This window comes from Arvicanthis niloticus, chromosome 16, assembly GCF_011762505.2.
Source record: "Arvicanthis niloticus isolate mArvNil1 chromosome 16, mArvNil1.pat.X, whole genome shotgun sequence".
NCBI classification, from domain to species: domain Eukaryota; kingdom Metazoa; phylum Chordata; class Mammalia; order Rodentia; family Muridae; genus Arvicanthis; species Arvicanthis niloticus.
In genome coordinates this window covers 28,614,665-28,637,669 of record NC_047673.1, presented here as the reverse complement: position 1 = coordinate 28,637,669, position 23,005 = coordinate 28,614,665, and the positions used below count along the sequence as shown (strand labels likewise).

The following is a 23,005-nucleotide window of genomic DNA, read 5'->3' as shown; positions in this document are numbered from 1 at the left end:
TGACTAGTTTTATGTTCTTAACACAAGCTAGAATTATCAGAGAGGATGAATCCTTAAGAAATATTCTGGTAAGTGTGGTCTGTGGGCATTTTCTTAATGATTGATGTGGGTGAACCTATCACTAACTGGTAATCATGAATTCCATAAAAGAAGCAGGTTGAGCAAACCATAAGAACAAGCTAGTAAGCAGCACCATGGCCACTGTATCCATTTCTGCCTCCAGGTCTCAGCCCCATTTGAGCTCTTGAGTTGACTTCCTTCAGTAATGAACAATGATGTGGAAGCATAAGCCAAATAATCCCTTTCCTCTCCTGGTTGTTTTGGGGCATAATGAGTCATTATGACATCAGTAACTTTAAGATATTATATAAAATATATTATTTCTATGTGGAAAAACTTCACAGAAAGTGTGCTAGAATTCTGGACTTTCAGCTGTCAAGAGTCTACGTCTTTTCCCCTCCCATGTCCACATTATTTCCCTTGTCTTTCATTTCTTTCAGTAATGAAGTTCATTGTAAGTAGGTTGAATTTTCTGTCTCCCACTCTTAAAGTACCTTTGACGAGGAATGACGTTGGTAATTCTTGAAACATCACTTTCTTTTCTGAGCTTTGCTTGATATTGTCCTGAATATGTGTCATAGCCTCTTGGAATATGTTTAGCTTTACTATTTTATCAGATGCAGTCAATAAGTTTATTTCATTCTTAAGGTAGAAATCTGTACTGAGACTTTTAAGATGTCTTCATTTCATATCTGTAGGAATAAATCTATCTTAGAATTTATCAGGAAGATTTTTTCAAGTTTCCTGATATTACATTTAAACACTTCCTTGATTCTTTAGTTCCACTGATCATCGGAGCTGTCTTTGGAGACAGGTAAACGGGAGCTAGCTAAGGGACATTTGTCTGTGAATAAAGTTAGCAGGATTTTTACTGCCTTGGGTGAACTGAAGACAAAAGATATCATGGGAAATAAAAGTTTGACAATGCATTAATAAATAATAAAGAACAATATATAGGAAAAAAACGAGAGGTTCTGTTAGATGAGAAGTCTTTTTTCTATTGATTCTGTAGATGATATTAAGGGATATATTATGAACTTAAAGGAGATAATAAAATAAATTCTGATGACCAAGAAACTGGAAACCTGTGAACACATTTTAAAATTTGTTTTTAAATAGTAAAATTGCACCAATAGGAACTCAGGTTACTGTTCTCAACAGTATCAACTTCTCCTAAATACTTCCATAATTTTTTTCACCTGATGCATCATCTCCAACCCCTGTTCTAAGGACTGAGAAAGAAGGATTTGAGCTCTTTGTGACTATTTTCTAAATATTTTTAAATATTGAAAGTAATTAGAAACATTTCCAAATTCTGAGAATTATAACACTGTTACCATGTTCATGATTGTAAAAAAAAAAAAAAGCTTAAACTTTATATTGTTATGTCTATAAGTCTAGCACATTTCAAACATTTAATCAAGCAATTATTTGATCTACAAGAGAAAAGGCACAGGGTGATCTACTGGTTCTAAGAGAAATAATTAATTGAGATTTTATATATTAATTTAGAAGACTTGTTATCTTCCAACATTTTTCAGTAATAAATATAAGAAACATATTACTCTGTACAACTGGCTCCCTGGGCTTTGTTAGAGTTGGACTTTTGAAAAATAAATCAGCCTAATGAAATGTTTAATTAAAAATACCTCTCACCCTGTTTAAATTTATAAAAGTTTCTTCATTAAATTCTTAAATATTCTTTTCACAGCATGTTCTTTCCTTGGCATTAGAAGTAATTATGTATTGATGAACATACTTTTGAATTCTTTTTCAATATACAAAAGCCCCGCATCAAGTATTCAAGCAGCAGAAACTGATTCCTTCTGAAAACAATTCAGGCGAGAAGGTGTCAAAAGGGCTTTGTATTAGGAAAATATTGGCTCTTTAATAAGTAGGGTTGGAAAAATCAAATGTCCACATTATGAAGAAACTGCAACCTTTCTTTTAATGATATGCAAAACTCAAAGTGAAACACTTAATTCAAAATCCTGAAAATATTCAGCAATATGTAAAGAAACTAAGTATATCATGAGAGTCACACAACTAACACCACAATTCTACAACCATCCTATCATCACCAATAATGATGATGATAATAATAATAATAATAATAACAACAACAACAACCTTATAATAACAATAACAACAAAAGTCCTAAAAGCCCACCTGCAGGCATACATCTATCTCCTTCTTTCCACTGAAATTTCAATTTATTTGCATAAATTTATTTTAAAATATTTGAAATATATTTGCACCGTCAGCCTCTGTAGAGGATATTTCCCCCTGTTGATTAGTAGTATTCATTATTTATTGCTTCTTAGCTCTTTATGGCCAAGTTAATACCTAATGCCTAATAACTAACTCCAAGTTGTACTTAACTCGTCTGTCTGCCTCTCACCTTTTATATGTCTCACTTCCAAGTCACGCCCTTAAGTCACACCCTTAGTTTTTATCTCTAAATCTGATCTCTAAGTCAGGCCCTTAAGTCTCAGCTCTAAATCACACCTTTAAGTCTCACACACCCAAGGGAAGATCCTGGGTATCTAAAACAAGATGTTATCAGAGTGTGCTCAGCTGTTATAGGCAATTGTAATCAAATCTCTTGTCAGAGTATATGGCTCTAGATGGCTGCAAGGATGATAGCCGCCTTCTGTCAGCTCCCCACAGTTATGCCTCTACAAGGGAATAGAAAGGCATGTGGAAGTGAAAGTGTGGTAAGAGGGACAAGAAAGATATAAAATGAGTGTATGATGATCAGTGGAACTCGGCTGTTCTGAAACATGGGTAGTTGACCAGGTTGGCCTAGAACTCACAGAGAACTGCCTGCCTCTGCCACCTGAGTACTTCAATTAAAGACACAACCACCACTACCCGGCTTCTCTCTCTTTTCTTAAATGGCTACAAACACATTTTGTCCAGCTCTATCATACTGCTGCACTTACAACTTCTCCACCAAATTAGCCCCAAACTACGGGCTAAATAAACCAACTAGTAGGGTACTCTGTTCTCAGAGAAACTAAAACAGGGACAATATGATCAAAGCACATTGCATGATGAGCGATCACAAGAAACCTTTTATTCTACAAAATCAATACACACCAATACTCATTTCAAGTGTGAAATGCTAAAAACGGGTTGCAATGAATGAAGCCTTGCTGTTGCTGAAGGAAACCATTAAAATATGTCAGATGGTTAAATTGCATCATGAATTAAATCATTTTTTCTAATGTAAAAGTATAATCCAAATGTGCTACCTCATCATTTTTTTAGAGATGAATGAGGATTTGGTGCTTCTATGGAAACCATAAATAATTCTTTTCAAAGGAAAGAATATTAAGAATTCATGTAACAATCAGCAAATGCATTTGCAGTACATAACACATCACAAAAAAAGATGAATAGTCACCTCACAAAGACACAGTATCATAGCATTTAGCTGACAGACTAACAATATATTATGATTTCAATTCTTCAAACTATTTATAATTTTTTACCTTCAAGTTTATTCTTCTTTTATATTAAGTTCACTTGCTACAACACTACCTAAAAGTCATATTTCAGATAGAAGACAGAAAAGTTTTCAATGATTTAAATTAAATAGCAATATAAATTATTATGTTAAAAATTTAGAAACCTAAAATATTAATAAGCATACCTTAATGACATCATAAAAACATTGAATGGCAGTGAAAGCATACTGGAAGTCACTTTATAAAGCAGAGAGAAATGCTCGGGTGCCTTTGTAATAGTATTTTAATAATATACAGTTTTTCTCTACCCATGTCTAGCTTCCAAATGATGAGGGTCTGAGACTGTTAGATTTTTTTCAATCAAACTTATAACACAAAACCTGGGCAACCATTGATCTATTCTAATCCTCTAGGCTAATCTGGCTACCTCCTAGCCAAATTCTTGAGATACTTGCATTTTTGTTTTGGTCTCATCTTTGAGTTTCAGGTATGTTCTCCCATGATGTTTCCTGGACCAACCCCTGCTTCCCATGGTAAATATCTCTGATTCCTCTCTCTCCCAGCCTTCTTATAGTTGTCAGAAGTATTGCCCAGTTCTCTCTTCTGTCCAGACACTGATTGATCAGCTTTTATTAACAAGGCAGAGAATAAGTGGTAAGAGTTAGTTACATAAACTTGAACAAGAAATGTTTGAAATAAGTATTAGAATGTCATGTCTGGATTGCAACAATATGTGTGGGCAGAGAAATCAGTATTTGAATAACACAAGGATAATCTTTACACAATGCACAAAAAAGTTATGCCTATAGCAGTTCTCTACCAGGAATGGATTATATGTAACTTTTATTTTGTTATACAAAGAATATACATGCTCTATAAATGACTGTCATTATATTATTTCAATTAATTGTCAAACTAAAAACAGTTTTTGTTTGTTTTTGTTTTGCATTGCTTTTTTGTTTTTGTTTTGTCCCCTTCTTATAAATCAAGACTGATGATCTTTGAGGATGAGAAGAGTCGGAAAGCTGAAGATTTCTAGGTGGTTTTTTAATGTAGACAAGTATGTGAGAGCTAAAGAAGGAATGAAACAAAAAACTTAAAATTTAAGGAAAACTAAAATGAGAAAGTATAAGACTTCTACCAAATAAATGTCAATACAAAAAAAAAGGCATAGTCAAAATGAGAGGAATGAAGTGACTGATAATTTCAATTGGACAGTGCCAGTCTAGATGTTTCTGTCTGTGGGAACAACATTCGCTAATATGTAGCAAACCTAATAAACTAATGCAGGTCACCTAGAACATACACATATTGACATGCACACACACATACACATTTAAAGTTTCACCATATATTTTATAATAAGAAACTTAGATATTAGTTCAAATGAATATGTTCCTGGGGAAGGGATTCAATATTATCTAGCACATACTTTCTGAGAAGAAAGACAGAACCTAAAATGTTTTAATTATTTATCTTAGCAACTTAAAGTTTTCTTAATAAAAGTAAATACCAAACCCTCATAAATTCTTTATTCTATTAATTGAATATTTTCTCAGTAAATGTTTACTCCTTCCAGATAACTCATAGCTAACAAAACAAAGAAGCAATCTCACTAGGTCTAGCTCAGTAAATGATGTCATCAGTCTGTCTTACAGGAGCATGGGTGAGGGATTACACATAAGGGCCTGTGGAACTCCAAGGCAGAGGTGCATCAGCTAAAAAAAGCACATTGGGATGGGTGACTGCTCATGAAAGCTAGATTGCTGTGCTACTGGCAAATCTGTAGGCCACTCAACTACAGCATCTCTGCAAGGTCTCCATCAGTCCTTTCCTGCCTATAAAACTAGTCAGGACTAGTGAATCTTGGGATTTTTGATTTGTCTTTGTATTTCCTGAGATATTTATTGTCAATGAGGTCATTAATGTCCTGAGTCCTAGGACCATAGCCTTTCCATCAGGAATGAATGTTTCAGATCAGAGGAAATAGCTGCCCAACGCTCCATCCATTCCTCTATCTTTTACAAAGCTTTACTTATTATTTATTTATTTACTCATCTTCACTTTGAGAACTTTATAAATGAAGGTTGTATAGTATCATTTCTGCCTCCCTCTGCTTTCTCCAATTCCTCCCATGCCCCCCACCACTTCATTCTCAAATTTATAGCCCCTTAGTCTTTATTTACTGTTATTACAAATATATTCACACATACTTAAAATTTTAAAAACAACCCGCTGAGTTCATGCAGTGTTGCCCATATGTATATGTGTTTAGGGCTGAGAGATTGGGCTTTTTCATTCTCTCTGCTTCCTTTCGCGGAGACTTGAAAGGGATATCAAAGATTTATTCTTCTTCTCTGAGTGTGTGGCCACTGTGCCATGGCAAGAATCACCTATTCTCAGCACTTTGTTGAATTGCTAGTCTCAGCAGCATCTACTGCCCACTCAAAATATAAAGGACAAAAAAAGAAAAGATTCCCTCCATCATACGCTCTGAGTGTAAACACTAATGTAGAGGAGGCAATTCCATAGGCACATGATATTCTTTTAACAAAACAGTAGCATTTGCTTCTCCACTGGTGGTTCTGACCTTCCTGCCCAGGGGCTTTTGCCCTGGCTTTCAGTACCAGACAAGAAATCTTTCCTGGAGAGTACACATTAAATCCAATAGCAAAACAGTTGGTTGTACTCATAATAGCTATCTCACAACTGAATTAACAGGCAAACCATGCTGGTTATGCTGGTAGTAGAGTACGGAGAAGCTGTGACCCAGAAGGCTGGACAGTGATAGTTCTTTCTTTCACAGAGTCCTGTATATTCCCTTCTGGGTTTACAAGCATCAGCCAGAGGGAGGTGGTTCTCGTTATTTGCTGTTCGACTTGTTCAGATCCTACACACAAATCATGTTGAATTGTTAACGAACAGCTGTACAAGAAGCAATACAACAGTCATTCCCCTCATCGTCTTCCCCCACCCTTGTCTGTTTGTTTTTGTCTACAATAGGGTTGTATGTAGCTGAACCTTGCGGGTCTCTGTTGCTGGAGCATAAGGAAGTTTTTCATGGCTGGGCCCCCAACAGACCTGTGGAGTCTGGGATTCTAAGAGCTTTGTTTTCATGGAGGATAATAGATGGTTTGGATGTGCACCCCTTCTTAAGCCAGGGTGAACCTGACTTAAATAGGGAGGGAGAAGGAAGGAGGCACTGGGAAAGGCCTTTAGGTAATTTTATTAATAAGGAAATCTCTTGAGGCTGAAGCTTGTAGTCTCTGCCCTCTACCTGTACTCTTTGGAGGGGCTGGATCCTATGTGACTGAAGGCGCAGATTAATGGAGTTCCACTACACGTGTTAGAAGCCTGGATTCTGGGAGCTTTCTGGGAGCTTGGTGGAATAAATGCCCGTTCCTTGCAGGGTCTCCGGGCTACTTCCAGCCAGCGCTTCTACGAAAAACCAAGACCCCTTTCACGGCCCTACAGAACCTGGAGTCATCTTGAAATTGGTGGTTGAGGATGACTATGAGAAAAAAGATCCTCACTGTGTAATAGCAAATGCAAATAATAACAAAAGTAAAGGAGTTTTCAAAATCCAATTCTACTAAAATGAAATACCAACTTAGAGAAAGGTCAGAACTCTAAGGATTGGCAGGAGAGAGTGGTTTTAACATGTCTGATCATGAGACATCCCTACATCTTTTTTCCCATAGGTTGGGACAATCTTCCTGCTCTTCTAGCATAGCCCCTACCCTAAATTCACTACACAAACCTTTATCTATTGAATATCCTAGGGCTTGAGACTGCACCTTTCTCAACCAAGCCTCAGTAATGTATCAGACAGCCTATTACATTTCAGCTCCCGTTTTTCTAAGGCAAGCAGGCACCACTTGCCAGACAGAAAAGAGGGGAACCTAAGGTCTCCTGTTTATTTTTAATGCATTGAAATTAGATATAATTTTTAAACTTATTATGAAAATGGATCACAACAATATATTTCTTACAATTATATTGAACCTCTGATCTTTCTTCTTTCATAGCCATAGTCCTGGGATTTCAGATACAAAACTCATGCCAAGTTTTGCAATAGGCTTTATTACATACGAGGCTGGAAATTCTCCCTGACCAATAACTTAAAATGAAGTAACACATGCCTGGTACTGAGATTTTCACCCAACAACGTTGTGATTCCTGACAGTGCCTTTTTCCACCTATACAATTCACACTCAGAAGGTCTGAGGGTCTGAATTAAAGGCCTGTTTCACACACACACACACACACACACACACACACACACGGGGGTGGGGAAGAGACAAAGAGAGAGACAGAGTGAGAGACAGACACAGAGAAATAGACAGAGACACACAGAGAGACACACAGCGAGAGACAGAGAGGAGAGAGACAGAAAAACAAAGATACAGACACATGCAAAAAATAAAAATTAACACATGAAATAAAATATTTACTATTACAGCTAAAAGGGCATTTGAAAATCATACACATAAGTAATAAATTGGAAAATGAGAACAATAAAAATTAATTTCAACAGAAGTTAAACTGCTAATTCATTAAGTTTAAATGAACAGAGCCAAATAAGCAGATTTTTAAATATTAATGAACACAAAATAAGTGATCTATCGCTGAGCAATAGATAATTCATAAAAAATTATACAATTAAAAATGTGTCATTCTGCAGACTAAACATTACTCATTGACAAGGCATGTGCCTAAGGCAAAGTGACAATATGAACTCCAACAAGTTGGTGCTAACAGCTATCCTTCCAGGAGGTGTTAGACAAAATTATTTTTGTGTTTTTATATGCAGGCTTTTAAGTTAATTTTTAAAGATGTATCTATTTGTATTTAATGCTTATGAATGTTTTGCCACCATGTAAACGTACCAAGTATTTATAGGGCAGAGATCAGATGATGGCAACGGAGCCCTTGAAACTGGAGTTACAGATTGTTCTTAGCCACCTTTTGGTATTGGGAATCAAATACCATTCCACTGCAAAAGCAACAAGTGTTCTTAAGGACATGACTCTGCAGCCCATTTCTAGCTGATTTTTAAAAATACAAATGAAGATCCAAAGGCTTGATGGTATAAATTATAAGTAAGGAAGTGGTACAAATGGTTACAAATAACAGAATCCATCACAGATAAGAAGTAAACCTTTACTGGGGAGTAAGTGGCTCAATATAAACTGTTAGATTAGTGGGATGTTGATGGATATTATTAGGGAGAGAGATCAAAGGACAGAGGCAACCCCCTGAATTTGAGCATTTTCAATGCTACATTAGTTCTTGGGAACCAAAGGGCAGTTCTGGCCTTAACCCATGGGTTAGTGGCTGTAGGGAGTCAGGACAGTCATAATTGTCAAAGGTTCCCGGGAGAACTGCAAATCCAAAGACTTCAGAGTCAGGAGTAAAGAATCCTCCAGCAGGGTGAGAGGTTGATCATCTTCATTTTCTCTCATGTCTTTCCATATGACAGATGGTTTAGTATTCATTTAATATATAAGTGGTGTGTGTGTGTGTGTGTACATGTGTGGGAATATTCACACATGACATAAATTTTTATTAAGAAGGGATGGTGTAATCAGTCCTTGGCTGCACCTTTGCTCGTGGCTGCTAACAGTTGCTCAGATTGTTCCACTTACTCTAGGTATGGATGTGAGTCCCCACCCTCTTGATGAACATGGGAGCACACTTGCACTTGCCTACACTCAGGAGCTCCAAGGTACACTACTCACAGGCTGCAAAGAACACACCTCTGAATATTGATCTACACGAACTTGGTGTGTTTGGTGATGTTCTCTCAGTGCCAGCTGGCTCACATCCATTTTCATCTTGTAGTCCTTGTTGCAACCTGTAAACAGAAGGTACTGCAGAGCCCTGAATGTTTGTCTCCAATGGTGACTGAGGTTGTTTTTTGATTTTAAAAATTATTCATATACCTCATGGAAATTTTAATAAGAAATTTCTGATTGAAGAATTGTAAATCTAGTTTTGCCTAGAAATTTTCTATACTCTTTTTTTAACTGATATTTTTTAAATTAATTTTTATAGGATATTTTATTTCCATTTCAGATGTTATCCATTTTCCCCATTTCTATACTCTTAATAATCTTCAAGAGCATAAAAATGTTGATACACATATAAAATTAAAGTACAGTAATGTAGGATGTGATAACAGATTATACAGTTGTTGAGAAAGACACATAGGAGACAGGAAGACATAACCACGTAGATCATTGTATACTTTTCTTTGAGTCAGTCTTAAAGGGAACCTAGAAATGTCTTTCACATGTATTGTTTAAGCATCCTTGGATGTTCTTGTCAAAGAAAAATTGCCAGTTCTAGTATTTTACCAGTCAATATAAAAAAGTGAAAAGATGATAGTTTATTATTGTTTTATTATACTTAATGTAGTTGTACCTTTGGGCAACCGGATCTTGTCTAAAACAATGTGATAGTAGACATAAACAATTGCTAGGTAACCAAATACATTTCAAATACATTAAGTTCACTATCAAGATGTTTAATATATTAGTGTTAAATATCAGTAGTCCTAAAGACTGATTATATCTTCAATTATATATTTTTACTTTTTTATTTGTTGATTTAAAAGGCAATGTATATGTGATGCTATATAATTATTTTCTGATATGAAACATTTATTTACTATCATGTCATTGTTAATTACTTGCAATTTTGCCATCTGTAATTATGCTAATATAGTGAATAAAGTGCAGTTTCAAGTATTAATTTTATATCTGTTTTGCAATTGGATGATTTTTGTATGCATTAATTTATGGCTTAGATGCTTCTCATCTATTCTGCATGCATAAATGTTGTGCAATTCGTTTATTTGCTTTGCTCATTTAAAGTTAATGAATTAAAATTTCAACTCCCTTTGCCAGAGCCAGGCACCACTTTATAGAAGTTTCTAATAGCTTATTTCTAATAGTTTATTTGTAATAGCTTGTGTGACAAGAAGTATAATATTTTAATATTCATATAGAATCTTCTGAATAAAGACTTTCCTCAATATTCTTACAAAGCTCTTGGTATTCTGTGAGTGTATATAAAGTCTTCATGTGTGTGTAATCAACTAGTGCATGTCAATGACATCAAATGCAACTTATAAATCAATTTAGGACAGAAATTGAGTGGTAATTGAAGATGGTAATATGTTATAAATGTTAAAGTTTTATGTGTAGAAGATCTATAATAATTTTCAGATCACTGAGGCTCAATGTGTACTCAAGTCTCTGGGAGACACATGTAAACACTGAGATATATAGACCTAAAAGTCAAATTTGTCAACACATTGACCTCAATGTTTTGATTCTCTCTCAGTTAAGTTACTACTGTACAACGACTAATGGCAAAACATACATTAAACCATGAATAGATGAAAACATTCAAACGACTCCCACCCTCTGAGATAATATTCAAAAAACCAAGATGGTGACCAAAGATAGTAAGTCTTCAATGTTTGTTTCAATATTTTCATTAGATTCTGTAAGAACAGTTAATCATTTAAAAAAATAAAAGATAAATGATTTTGATCGATTATCACTTTCTGTACTTGTTTTCATTTGCTGCAAAAAAAAATTCAATGAAGGTTGAAAACAACTTTGTTTCTGAGTATAAGGGCAAATGTTCATATATTCTTGATAGGGATTATGCTGGTTTTAGTAAATTAGTGGTAGGAGATTCACCTCCAATTAACATGTATTCACTAGCACACCAATTGCTTCTTCAGCGCTGCATGGTCATTAACAATTAGGTTTTTTAAAAGAGTTCCTTAATTTGAAGGAGATTAGGAAGGGGCACATGGGAGGGTATGGAGAGAGGAACCAAATAAAGAAATAATTAAGTTATAATCTCAAAAGTTAAAAAAAAAACTTTCCAAAAGATATAATATTTTAAAGATATAACTCATGCTTTTTTAAATCAGCCTGCCCAAGAGAGGAGTATTAATTTTGTCCTATTAAACATAGGCCTCGTTGAGCATTTTCAAATTCTTTATATATAATACCAAAATATAGGAAAAACAGTCACCCCATTCTCAACATAAAGGTTTTTTTTTTAACAATTTAAATATAAATTACATTATTTTCTGCTTTCAGTTTTCTCTAAAAGCCCCTCCTTTTTACCACAACCAAGTCTTTAGCTCATGACTTGTTTAATGTTCATTAGACACAATGACCTTAAGAACATGTCACTTCCTCCAGCCTATGGTGAGTTGTTGGAGGAAAACTCAGCTAGCATTGAGGAAGGGAACCAAAAAGGAATGGAAAGAGGGAAGAGTTGAAAATTCACCAGCTAGCATTTGCCTACTAAGTGTCACTTAAAAACAAATATAATACTGAATAAAAGGATGAATTGAAAATAAATGCCTGTGGTCCTGAGTGGGTAGGGTTTTACTTATGAATTAGCAAAAAGTAGATGATGCATTTGTAGAACAAAAATGGGAGGTGCATAAGAAAATGTGGAAAGTCAAATAAAAAAATCAACACTGTGGAAAAATTTCCTACTTTCCCAGTGTGTAAGGAATCTCTTTGTCAGCTGAAACTCATCTATAATCCAGTTAGATCTTCCTGCTGCATGCCTTCTAACTTGTGAATTAATCTTTTTCCAAATATGGAAGTTGGTCTTAGGATTTTTGGATGGATTGATGAGGATAATTTAACAACAACAAAAAAAAAAAAAACATGAAAATTGTTTTCTGTTTCTACCTTGAATTGCACTTTAAAACACTAAAGTACCTTATATTTCAAATATAGAAAAAATCAATTATTAAACTATATTATCATAGAAAATAAAGTACAGCCAAACTTTTCAATTCATCGACATTAAAGGGGTAAGAAGATATCGACAGAAAAATTTATGGAATGTGGGGTAAAGAGATACTAATTACTGGTGCTTTAGAATATGCAGTAAGGTAGCAAGGTGGGTATGGTGTTCTGCACTGCAGAGAAAGATGTGAATCATTGAGGCCTCATTTAATGAGCATCTACCATGTGCCAGTTGAAGGGAATGACTAACCTTTGACTCCAGTAGACATCAAAGCAGATATTGCCTCACCTGTTAGTTTGCCAGGTGTTTTGATCTGGCTGAGCCCACAGACCCTATTAGAACAGCTTTAAACCTATAAAACTAATATGCATGACCAGTTATTCTAATCTGAAAACATTTTCTGAAATCTGAGGGCATTGAAAAAGGGTAACCACTTAAAAATGTTAATTAAGATGTAAAACATGCAACAGAGATGAACACGAAGACCGATGTGTGGATCTCTTTTCTCTTTATGAAAAACAGTGTATGCTAATGGTGTTCTACATACCAACTTCATTTTCAAACCTTCCCTCTGACTGCAGGAGCTGAGGCTGTTGAGGCACAGTGTAAAAGATTTGAAGTGAGAGGAAGTGAAGACGGCAGGGTACTGTTTTCTGCAGATGAAGATGAGATCACTATTGGGGCTGAGAAGCTAAAGGTTACAGGTACTGTAATGGAGGTCTTTAATTTTTTTTAACCTAATTAAAGCATACACAATTGCAGAGAAGATTCTTTACATGACATTTGATGTCCTTCCTGAAAATTGTATCTACCATATTATAATACCTAACATTTAGTATCCAAATAGTCTTCAAATAAAGTTAATAGGTGTGGTTAAAAAACAGAGTCCAGAAAGCCTTATTACTGTTCAAAATGTAAATCTGTGTCACTCAGCTAACATAAACAATGGGCTAGGTGTTATAAGAATATATGATTAAAGATGACATATCAAAATTAGAGGTACCATTATCTATTCTTCTGCTTTCCAGAGAAAATTATTCTTGAGTATAGTTTCTGCCTATGTGAACCTTCCATATTTATGTAGCCTTTTTGTATATCTAATATATATATATCCCCAACTCTCAGAAAACCAAACATGGATACCTAAAAACTTATGCTACATCCTTCCTTACTTCTTTACCAGGATATCATTTACTAACTGCAGAGCAGTTTGTTCTTGCTTCTGAGACTTAAATATCAAAGACAAATATATTTTATAATTTCATGTACATAGAAGAGAAAACTAGGCAGAGCACAGAATACAATATGAAGGAATTGACTGGTATCCTCACAGATACTTTAAAGCAGTACCCCAGTCTTCTGACCAATAACACTACAAAGAGACACCAACTCCAGGGTGCTCCATATAAATTACGTAACTATTCTGACAAGACTTCAAAGTACATGTGACAAAAGATCTGTGTGAACTGTAAATTAGTCACATGAAAGTTTTCTATTTAAGCAATATCCAAAGGAAATAAAATTAAGATGAATTCTTTCCTCACTTTCGTTTACTTTATGAATGTCATTTTTTCCAATGCACTCTTATTTCAGACAGAAGTAGATGATTTCAACAATGGTTATGTTTATGTATCTGAAATAAAATCACTTTCATGGTGCTAAAGATTTTAGGATGTTTATATTTAGGCTACTTAAGGTACAGATGGGTATATATTAAAGGTCCCTCTCTGACCTGAACATAGCTGTCTTAATTTTCCATGTGGCAACCGATTTTTTTTTTTACTTATAAATATTTTTTATTGGATATTTTCTTTACATTTCCGATGTTATGCCCTTACCCCATTTCCTTCCCCCAGCCCAAGAACCCCCTATTCTATCCTCCCTCCTCCTGCTTCTATGAGGATGTGCCCCCACCTCTCCCCCAATCCCCATTCCACACCCTCGAATTCCCCCATACTCAGCATCCAACCTTCATGAGACCAAGGTTCTCTTCTCTGACCTGACCTATACCCAATAAGTCCATCCTCCCCTACATATACAGCTGGAGCCCTGGGTCCCTCCCTATGTGCCCCTAGGCTGGTGGTTTAGACCCTGGGAGCTCTGGTTGGTTGGTATTGTTGCTTTCCTCAGGGGGCCACAAACCCTTCCAGCTCCTTCTGTCTTCTCTCAAACTTCTCCATTGGGAAACTCTTGATCAGATCAGTGGTTAGCTGTGAGCATCTTCCTCTGAATATGTCAGAATGGCAGACCTCTAAGGAGACAGCTTTATCAGGCTCCCATCAGCATGCTCTTCCTGCCATCCACATCAGCATCTACCTTTGGTGACTGCACATGGGATGGATACCCAGGTGGAATGGTCTCCAGACGCCCCCTCCTTCAGTTTCTGTCCCACACTTGTGTCCATATTTGCTCCTTGAGTATTTTGTTACTCCTTCTAAGTAGGACCAAAGCACCCACACTTGGTCTTCCTTCTTCATGAGCTTCATGTGGTCTGTGAGTTGAATCTTGGGTATTTCAAGCTTCTGGGCTAATATCCGCCTATCAGTGAGTAAATACCATGTGTGTTCTTTTGTGATTGGGCTACCTCACTCAGGATGATATTTTCTAGTTCCATCCATTTACCTAAGAATTTCTCTAATTAGCTGAGTAATACTCCATTGTGTAAATGTACCACATTTTTTGTATCCATTCCTCTTTTGAAGGACATCTGGGTTCTTTCCAGCTTCTGGCTATTATATATAAGGCTGCTATGAAAATAGTGGAGCATTTATCCTTGTTATATGTTGGAGCATCTACTGGGTATATGCCCAGGAGTGGTATAGCTGGGTCCTCAGATAATGATATGACAAATTTTCTGAGGAAACACCAGACTGATTTCCAGAGTGGTTGCACCATCTTGCAATCGCACCAACAATAGAGGAGTGTTCCTCTTCCTCCACATTCTCACCAGCATCTGCTATCACCTGAGTTTTTGATCTTAGCCATTCTGACTGGTGTGAGGTGGAATCTCAGGGTTGTTTTGATTTGCATTTTCCTAATGACCAAAGATGCTGAACATTTCTTTAGGTACTTCTTGGCTATTCGAGTTTCCTCAGTTGAGAATTCTTTCTTTAGTTCTATACCCCATTTAAAAAATAGGTTTATTTGGTTGTCTGGAGTCTAATTTCTTGAGTTCTTTGTATATATTGGATATTAGCACTCTATCAGATGTAGGATTAGTAAAGATCTTTTCCCAATCTGTTGGTTGTCTTTTTGTCCTATTGATGGTGTCCTTTGCCTTACAGAAACTTTGCAATTTTGTGAAATCCCATTTGTCTATTCTTGAACTTAGAGCATAAGCCATTGGTGTTCTGTTCAGGAACTTTTCCCCTGTGCCCAAGTATTCAAGGTTCTTCCCCACCTTCTCTTCTATTAGTTTCAGTGTATCTGGTTTTATGTGGAGGTCCTTTATCCACAGGGACTTGAACTTTGTACAAGAATATAAGAATGGATCTATTTGCATTTTTCTACATGTTGTCCTCCAGTTGAACCAGCACCATTTGTTGAAAATGCTGTCCTTTTTCCACTGGACAGTTTTAGCTCTTTTGTCAAAGATCAAGTGGCCATAGGTGTGTGGGTTCATTTCTGGGTCTTCAATTATATTCCTGACTGTTTCTGTACCAATACTAAGCAGGGTTTTTTTTTGTTTGTTTTGTTTTTTTGTTTTGTTTTGTTTTATCACTATTGCTCTATAGTGCAGCTTGAGGTAAGGGACAGTGATTCCTACAGAAGTTCTTTTATTATTGAGAACAGTTTTTGCTATCCTGGGTTTTCGTTATTCCAAATGAATTTGAGAATATATCTTTCTAACTCTGAAAAGAATTGAGTTGGGATTTTAATGGAGATTGCATTGAATCTGTAGATTGCTTATTGCAAGATGGCCATTTTTACTAAATTAATCCTGCCAGTCCATGAGCATGGGAGATCTTTCTATCTTTTGAGATCTTCTTCGATTTCTTTCTTCTGAGATTTGAAGTTCTTGTCATAGATCTTCCACTTACTTGGTTAGATTCAAACCAAGGTATTTTATATTATTTGTTACTATTGTGCAGGGTGTCATTCCCCTAATTTCTTTCTCAGCCTGTTTATCTTTCAAGTAGAGGAAGGCTACTGATTTGTTTGAGTTGATTTTATAACCAGCCACTTTGCTGAAGTTTTTTTCTTTTTTTTTTCTTTCTTTCTTTCTTTCTTTCTTTCTTTCTTTCTTTCTTTCTTTATTTTTTATTTTTTTATTAGATCTTTCATTTACACTTCAGATGCCATCCCCTTTCCCCATTCCCCCCCTTAGAAAACCCCTATCCCATGCCCCCTTTTCCTTTTTGCATTTATACATTTTTTAAAAAAATGTTAATCATAGGCTTTATAAGTTTGGTATTGTTCAATCAGAGGTGTAACCCACTACCCAACCTAGATATATCTACTATCTTTGACTGGTGGAGATACATGAACATCTGCTTCCCTGTCTCCCCCCTCTATCTCTCTTTTATCACCTAGCTTCTCCTCTCCTTCTTCTTCTCCTCTTCTTACTCCTTTTCTTCCTCTCAGTACTCCTCCCACCTTAGCTCCTCCTACACATCACCCTTCCTGTTAAAAGGAAACTTTTCTCTCAAAATACAATTAGAGCATAATTAAGCCAATTTGTACCAGTGAGGTACAAGATAGTCCTAATACCCAGTCTATCCTTTTGTTGACCTACCAGCACCTCTGTCATCTCTCCTAACTAAAACATTTAGTTCTGAAACTGGCTTTAGGATGAATGTCAGCTGACGACCATACACTCGGATCTTTTCTCTCAAGGTAAATAGCTATAAGTTTTCAACCCCGCCAGAAATCCAGAATGACTGAGTTGACTATAATTGTGGAAAGCACAAAGCATAGCTTCTAAAACTTAGCCAATTTATAGAGACCTCTGAACACCTGGACACTCGCTCTACTTCAAAACGTTGGAGCATCTGTTCTTCTGCCTTCTGGCCCAGGATCATCTGACAGACCTTAGTGCTGCAGAATTATTAAGGGCTGATTACTCTGTCTAGGCAGATATAATCAGTCGACTATTCTGCAAGTGTGTCCTTTTCTGGACAGTAATTTGTCTGTAGAAGGAAAGTGGCAATTCTTGCCTAGTGGCTGTCTCACCACAACTGGAGTAACTCCAAGGATGCTCAATTTCTTCTTAGAATTTAACATAGGAAGCTGTCCGGAGCAGACAGGTCTCTAATGAAAATGATCATTAATACTGAAATGTTTGTCATGTCAATTCTAAGGATTTCTGATGTTTTGAAAACCAGCTATCCATGTAAGGTAATCTGGACTGTTGCCTCTTAACTCCACTCAGCTATTTCTAAATAAAACATAGAGAACACCCTTATAATAAACTCCAAGTCATGAATTTGCTATAGTCCCTTAACTCACAGGCTGACCATCTCAAATCAGTTAAAAAAGTTAAAGAAGGACTGGGTCTAAACTTTGTATTCCTAAGTGTGTTATACTGGTACAATGCCTATGAGAGTAACAATATTCATCTCACTCTTAATTCACTAAGAAGCTCATGCCAATGAAAACCTTAAAATTTGTAAACAAAGTAAATTGGTGCCATTTAAGAATTTATATCTTCATCTTGATATTAATTATACAGATTTCTACTAATAGGTTATGGCTATGCAATAAACCCTAGCTAATCCTCTCTATTCCGACAAAACCACTACTTTTCCCTAGAGAGACAGCCCAACATTTACCACCTTAGTCCCCATGCCCAGGGAATAGGGGCGCTGACTCATCATTAGCTTCTTCAAGCTGATTATGGGCGTTGAGATATTAGAAGAGGAGTGGGGGGGAGAGCAAATTGACAATCCTCTGATGATGGTCTCCCTACAACCCCCCCTTCAGATTCTGACCCACACTTTGTCTCCATATTTGCTCCCTTGGTTATTTAGTTACTCCTCCTAAGAAAGACCTAGGCATCCTCACTTGTTCTTTCTTCTTCATGAGCTTTATGTCGTCTGGTAGTTGAATCTTTGTTGTTTCAAATTTTTTGGGCTAATCTCCGCTTATCAGTGAGTAAATACCATGTGTGTTCTTTTGTGATTGGGTTACCTCACTCAGGATGATATTTTCTAGTTCCATCCATTTACCTAAGAATTTCTCGAATTTATTATTTTTAATAGCTGAGTAATATTCCATTGTGTAAATGTACCACATTTTTTGTATCCATTCCTCTGTTGAAGGGCATCTGGGTTCTTTCCAGCTTCTGGCTATTATAAATAGGGCTGCTATGAACATAGTGGAACATATGTCTTTGTTATTTGTTGGGGCATTTTCTGGGTATATACCCAGAAGTGGTATAGCTGGGTCCTCAGGTAGTGCTATGTCCAATTTTCTGAGGAACCGCCAGACTGACTTCCAAAGTGGTTGTACCAGCTTGCAACCCCACCAACAATGCAGGAGTGTTCCTCTTTCTTCACATCCTCGCCAGCATCTACTATCACCTGAGTTTTTGATCTTAGCCATTCTGACTGGTGTGAGGTGGTATCTCAGTGTTGTTTTGATTTGCATTTCCCTGATGACTAAGGATGTTGAGCATTTCTTGAGGTGCATCTCGGCCATTCGAGTTTCCTCAGTTGAGAATTCTTTGTTTAGCTCTGTACCCCATTTTTTAATGGGGTTATTTTGTTGTTTGGCGTCTAATTTCTTGAGTTCTTTGTAAATATTCGATATTAGCCCCCTATCAGATGTAGGATTGGTAATGATCTTTTCCCAATCTGTTGGTTGCCGTTTTGTCTTGTTGACAGTGTCCTTTACCTTACAGAAGCTTTGCAATTTGATGAGGTCTCATTTGTCGATTCTTGATCTTAGAGCATAAGCCATTGGTGTTCTGTTCAGGAACTTTTCCCCTGTGCCTAGGTATTCGAGGGTCTTCCCCAACTTCTCTTCTAATATTTTCAGTGTACCTGGCTTTATGTGAAGGTCCTTTATCCACTTGGAGTTGAGCTTTGTGCAAGGGGATAAGAATGGATTAATTTGCATTCTTCTACATGTTGACCTCCAGTTGAGCCAGCACCACTTGTTGAAATGCTGTCCTTTTTCCACTGGATGAATTTAGCTCCCTTGTCAAATATCAAGTGACCATAGGTATGCGGGTTCATTTCTGGGTCTTCAATTCTGTTCCATTGATCGTCCTTTCTGTCTCTGTACCAATACCAAGCAGTTTTTATCACTACTGCTCTGTAGTACAGTTTGAGGTCCGGAATGGTGATTCCCCCAGAGGTTCTTTTATTGTTGAGAATAGTTCTCGCTATCCTAGGTTTTTTGTTATTCCAAATGAATTTGTAAATTGCTCTTTCTATCTCTATGAAGAATTGATTTGGAATTTTGATGGGTATTGCATTGAATCTATAGATTGCTTTTGGCAGGATAGCCATTTTTACTAAATTAATCCTGCCAATCCAGGAGCATGGGAGATCTTTCCATCTTCTGAGATCTTCTTCAATTTCTTTCTTCAGAGACTTGAAGTTCTTGTCATACAGATCTTTCACTTGCTTTGTTAGATTCACTCCAAGATAATTTATTTTATTCGTGGCTATTGTGAAGGGTGTCATTTCCCTGATTTCTTTCTCTGCCTGTTTATCCTTTGAGTAGAGGAAGGCTACTGATTTGTTTGAGTTGATTTTATATCCAGCCACATTGCTAAAGTTGTTTATCAGGTTTAGGAGTTCTCTGGTGGAAGTTTTAGGTTCACTTAAGTATACTCTCATATCATCTGCAAATAGTGAAATTTTGACTTCTTCCTTTCCTATCTGTATCCCTTTGACTTTCTTTTGTTGTCTAATTGCTCTAGCTAAGACTTCCAGTACTATATTGAATAGGTAAGGTGAGAGTGGGCAGCCTTGCCTAGTCCCTGATCTTAGTGGGATTGCTTCAAGTTTCTCTCCATTTAGTTTGATGTTGGCTACTGGCTTGCTGTATATTGCTTTTACTATGTTTAGATATGGGCCTTGTATTCCTGATCTTTCCAAGACTTTTAACATGAAGGGATGTTGAATTTTGTCAAATGCTTTCTCAGCATCTAGTGATATGACCATGTGGTTTTTCTCTTTGAGTATATTTATGTAGTGGATTACATTGATGGATTTCCGAATATTGAACCATCCCTGCATTCCTGGGATAAAGCCTACTTGATCTTGATGGATAATTGTTTTGATGTGTTGTTGGATTCGGTTTGCGAGAATTTTATTGAGTATTTTTGCATCAATATTCATAAGAGAGATTGGTCTGTAGTTCTCTTTCTTTGTTGGGTCTTTCTGTGGTTTAGGTATGAGTGTAATGGTAGCTTCATAGAATGAATTGGGTAGTGTTCCTTCTGTTTCTATTCGATGGAATAACTTGAAGAGGATTGGTATTAGGTCTTCCTTGAAGGTCTGAAAGAATTCTGCACTGAAACCATCTGGCCCCGGACATTTTTTGGTGGGAAGATTTTTAATGACTGTGTCTATTTCTTTAGGCATTATGGGACTGTTTAGGTGGTTTATCTGCTCCTCGTTTAACTTTGGTACCTGGTATCTATCTAGAAAATTGTCCATTTCATCCAGATTTTCCAATTTTGTTGAGTATAGGCCTTTGTAGTAGGATCTGATAATTTTTTTAATTTCCTCTGTTTCTGTTGTTATGTCTCCCTTTTCAGTTCTGATTTTATTGATTTGAATGCTGTCTCTGCGCCCTTTGGTTAGTCTGGCTAAGGGTTTGTCTATCTTGTTGATTTTCTCAAAGAACCAGCTCCTGGTTTTGTTGATATTTTGTATAGTTCTTTTTGTTTCGACTTGGTTGATTTCAGCCCTGAGTTTGATTATTTCCTGCCGTCTACTCCTCTTGGGTATACTAGCTTCTTTTTGTTCTAATGCTTTCAGGTTTGCTGTCAAGTTGTTGATGTATGCTCTTTCCACTTTCTTTTTGTGAGCACTTAGAGCTATGATTTTTCCTCTTAGTACTGCTTTCAATGAGTCCCACATGTTTTGATATGATGTGTCCTCATTTTCATTTAAATCTAAAAAGTCTTTAATTTCTTTCTTAATTTCTTCCTTGACCAAGTTATCATTGAGTAGAGCATTGTTCAGTTGCCAAGTGTATGTCGGTTTTCTGATGTTTTTGTCCATGTCAAAGACAAGTCTTAATCCATGGTGGTCTGATAAGGTACTAGGGATTATTTCAATCTTTTTGTATCTGTTGAGGCCTGTTTTGTGACCAATTATATGGTCTATTTTCGAGAAGGTACCATGAGGTGCTGAGAAGAAGGTATATTCTTTTGTTTTAGGATGAAATGTTCTATAGATGTCAGTTAAGTCCAATTGGTTCATAACTTCTGTTAGTTTCATTGTGTCTCGATTTAGTTTCTGTTTCTATGATCTGTCCATAGCTGAGAGTGGGGTGTTGAAATCTCCCCCTATTATTGTGTAGGGTGCAATGTATGCTTTAAGTTTTAGTAAAGTGTCTTTTATGTATGTGGGTGCCCTTACATTTGGGGGCATAGATGTTGAGAATTGCAAGTTCCTCTTGGTACATTTTTCCTTTCATGAATATGAAGTGTCCTTCTTTATCTTTTTTGATTACTTCTGGTTGAAAACTGATTTTATTTGATATTAGAATCGCTACTCCAGCTTGTTTCTTGGGACCATTTGCTTGGCAGATTGTTTTCCAACCTTTTACTCTGAGGTAGTGTCTGTCCTTTCCACAGAGGTGCGTTTCCTGAATGCAGCAAAATGTTGGGTCCTGTTTACGTATCCAGTCTGATAGTCTATGTCTTTTTACTAGAGAATTGAGACCATTGATATTAAGAGATATTAAGGAAAAATGAGTGTTGTTTCTGTTATTTTTGTTATTGGCATTGGAGATATGTTTGTGTAGCTACCTTCTTTTACAGTTTTTGGAAGATTACTTTCCTGCTTTTTTTAGGTTGTAGTTTCCCTCCTTGTGATGGAGTTTTCCACCAATTATCCTTTGAAGTGCTGGGTTTGTGTTGAGATACTGTGTAAATTTGGATTTGTCATGGAATATTTTGGTTTCTCCATCAATAATGATTGACAGTTTTGCTGGGTATAGTAGTCTGGGCTGACATTTATGTTCTTTTAGGGTCTGTATGATATCGGTCCAGGATCTTCTGGCTTTTATGGTCTCTGGTGAGAAGTCTGATGTAATTCTTATAGGTCTGCCTTTATATGTTACTTTGCCTTTTTCCCTTACTGCTTTTAGTATTTTTTCTTTGTTTTGTACATTTGATGTTTTGACTATTATGTGGCGGGAAGTATTTCTTTTCTGGTCTAAACTATTTGCAGTTCTGTAGGCTTCTTGTATATTTATGGACATCTCTTTCTTTAGGTTAGGGAAGTTTTCCTCTATAATTTTGTTGAGGATATTTACTGGTCCTTTAAGTTGGGAGTCTTCCCCCTCATCTATTCCTATTATCCTTAGGTTTGGCCTTCTCATTGTGTCTTGGATTTCTTGTATATTTTGGGTTAGTAGCTTTTTGTATTTTGCATTTTCTTTGACAGTTGTGTCAATGTTTTCCATGGTATCTTCTGCACATGAGATTCTCTCTTCCATCTCTTGTATTCTGTTGGTAATACTTGTGTCTATGACTCCTGATCGTTTTT

The 23,005-nt window shown here is 36.4% G+C and overlaps 1 protein-coding gene across 1 annotated transcript in view; it reads left to right on the top strand.

Annotated features, from left to right (window-relative positions):
* Nucleotides 1–23,005, top strand: part of Sgcz (sarcoglycan zeta) — a 363,481-nt gene that overhangs the window by 302,786 nt on the left and 37,690 nt on the right. Inside the window, exon 4 of the mRNA XM_034520440.2 lies at nt 12,911–13,033. Coding sequence (XP_034376331.2) covers nt 12,911–13,033 — 123 coding nt within the window. The remainder of the gene's footprint in view (nt 1–12,910; nt 13,034–23,005) is intronic.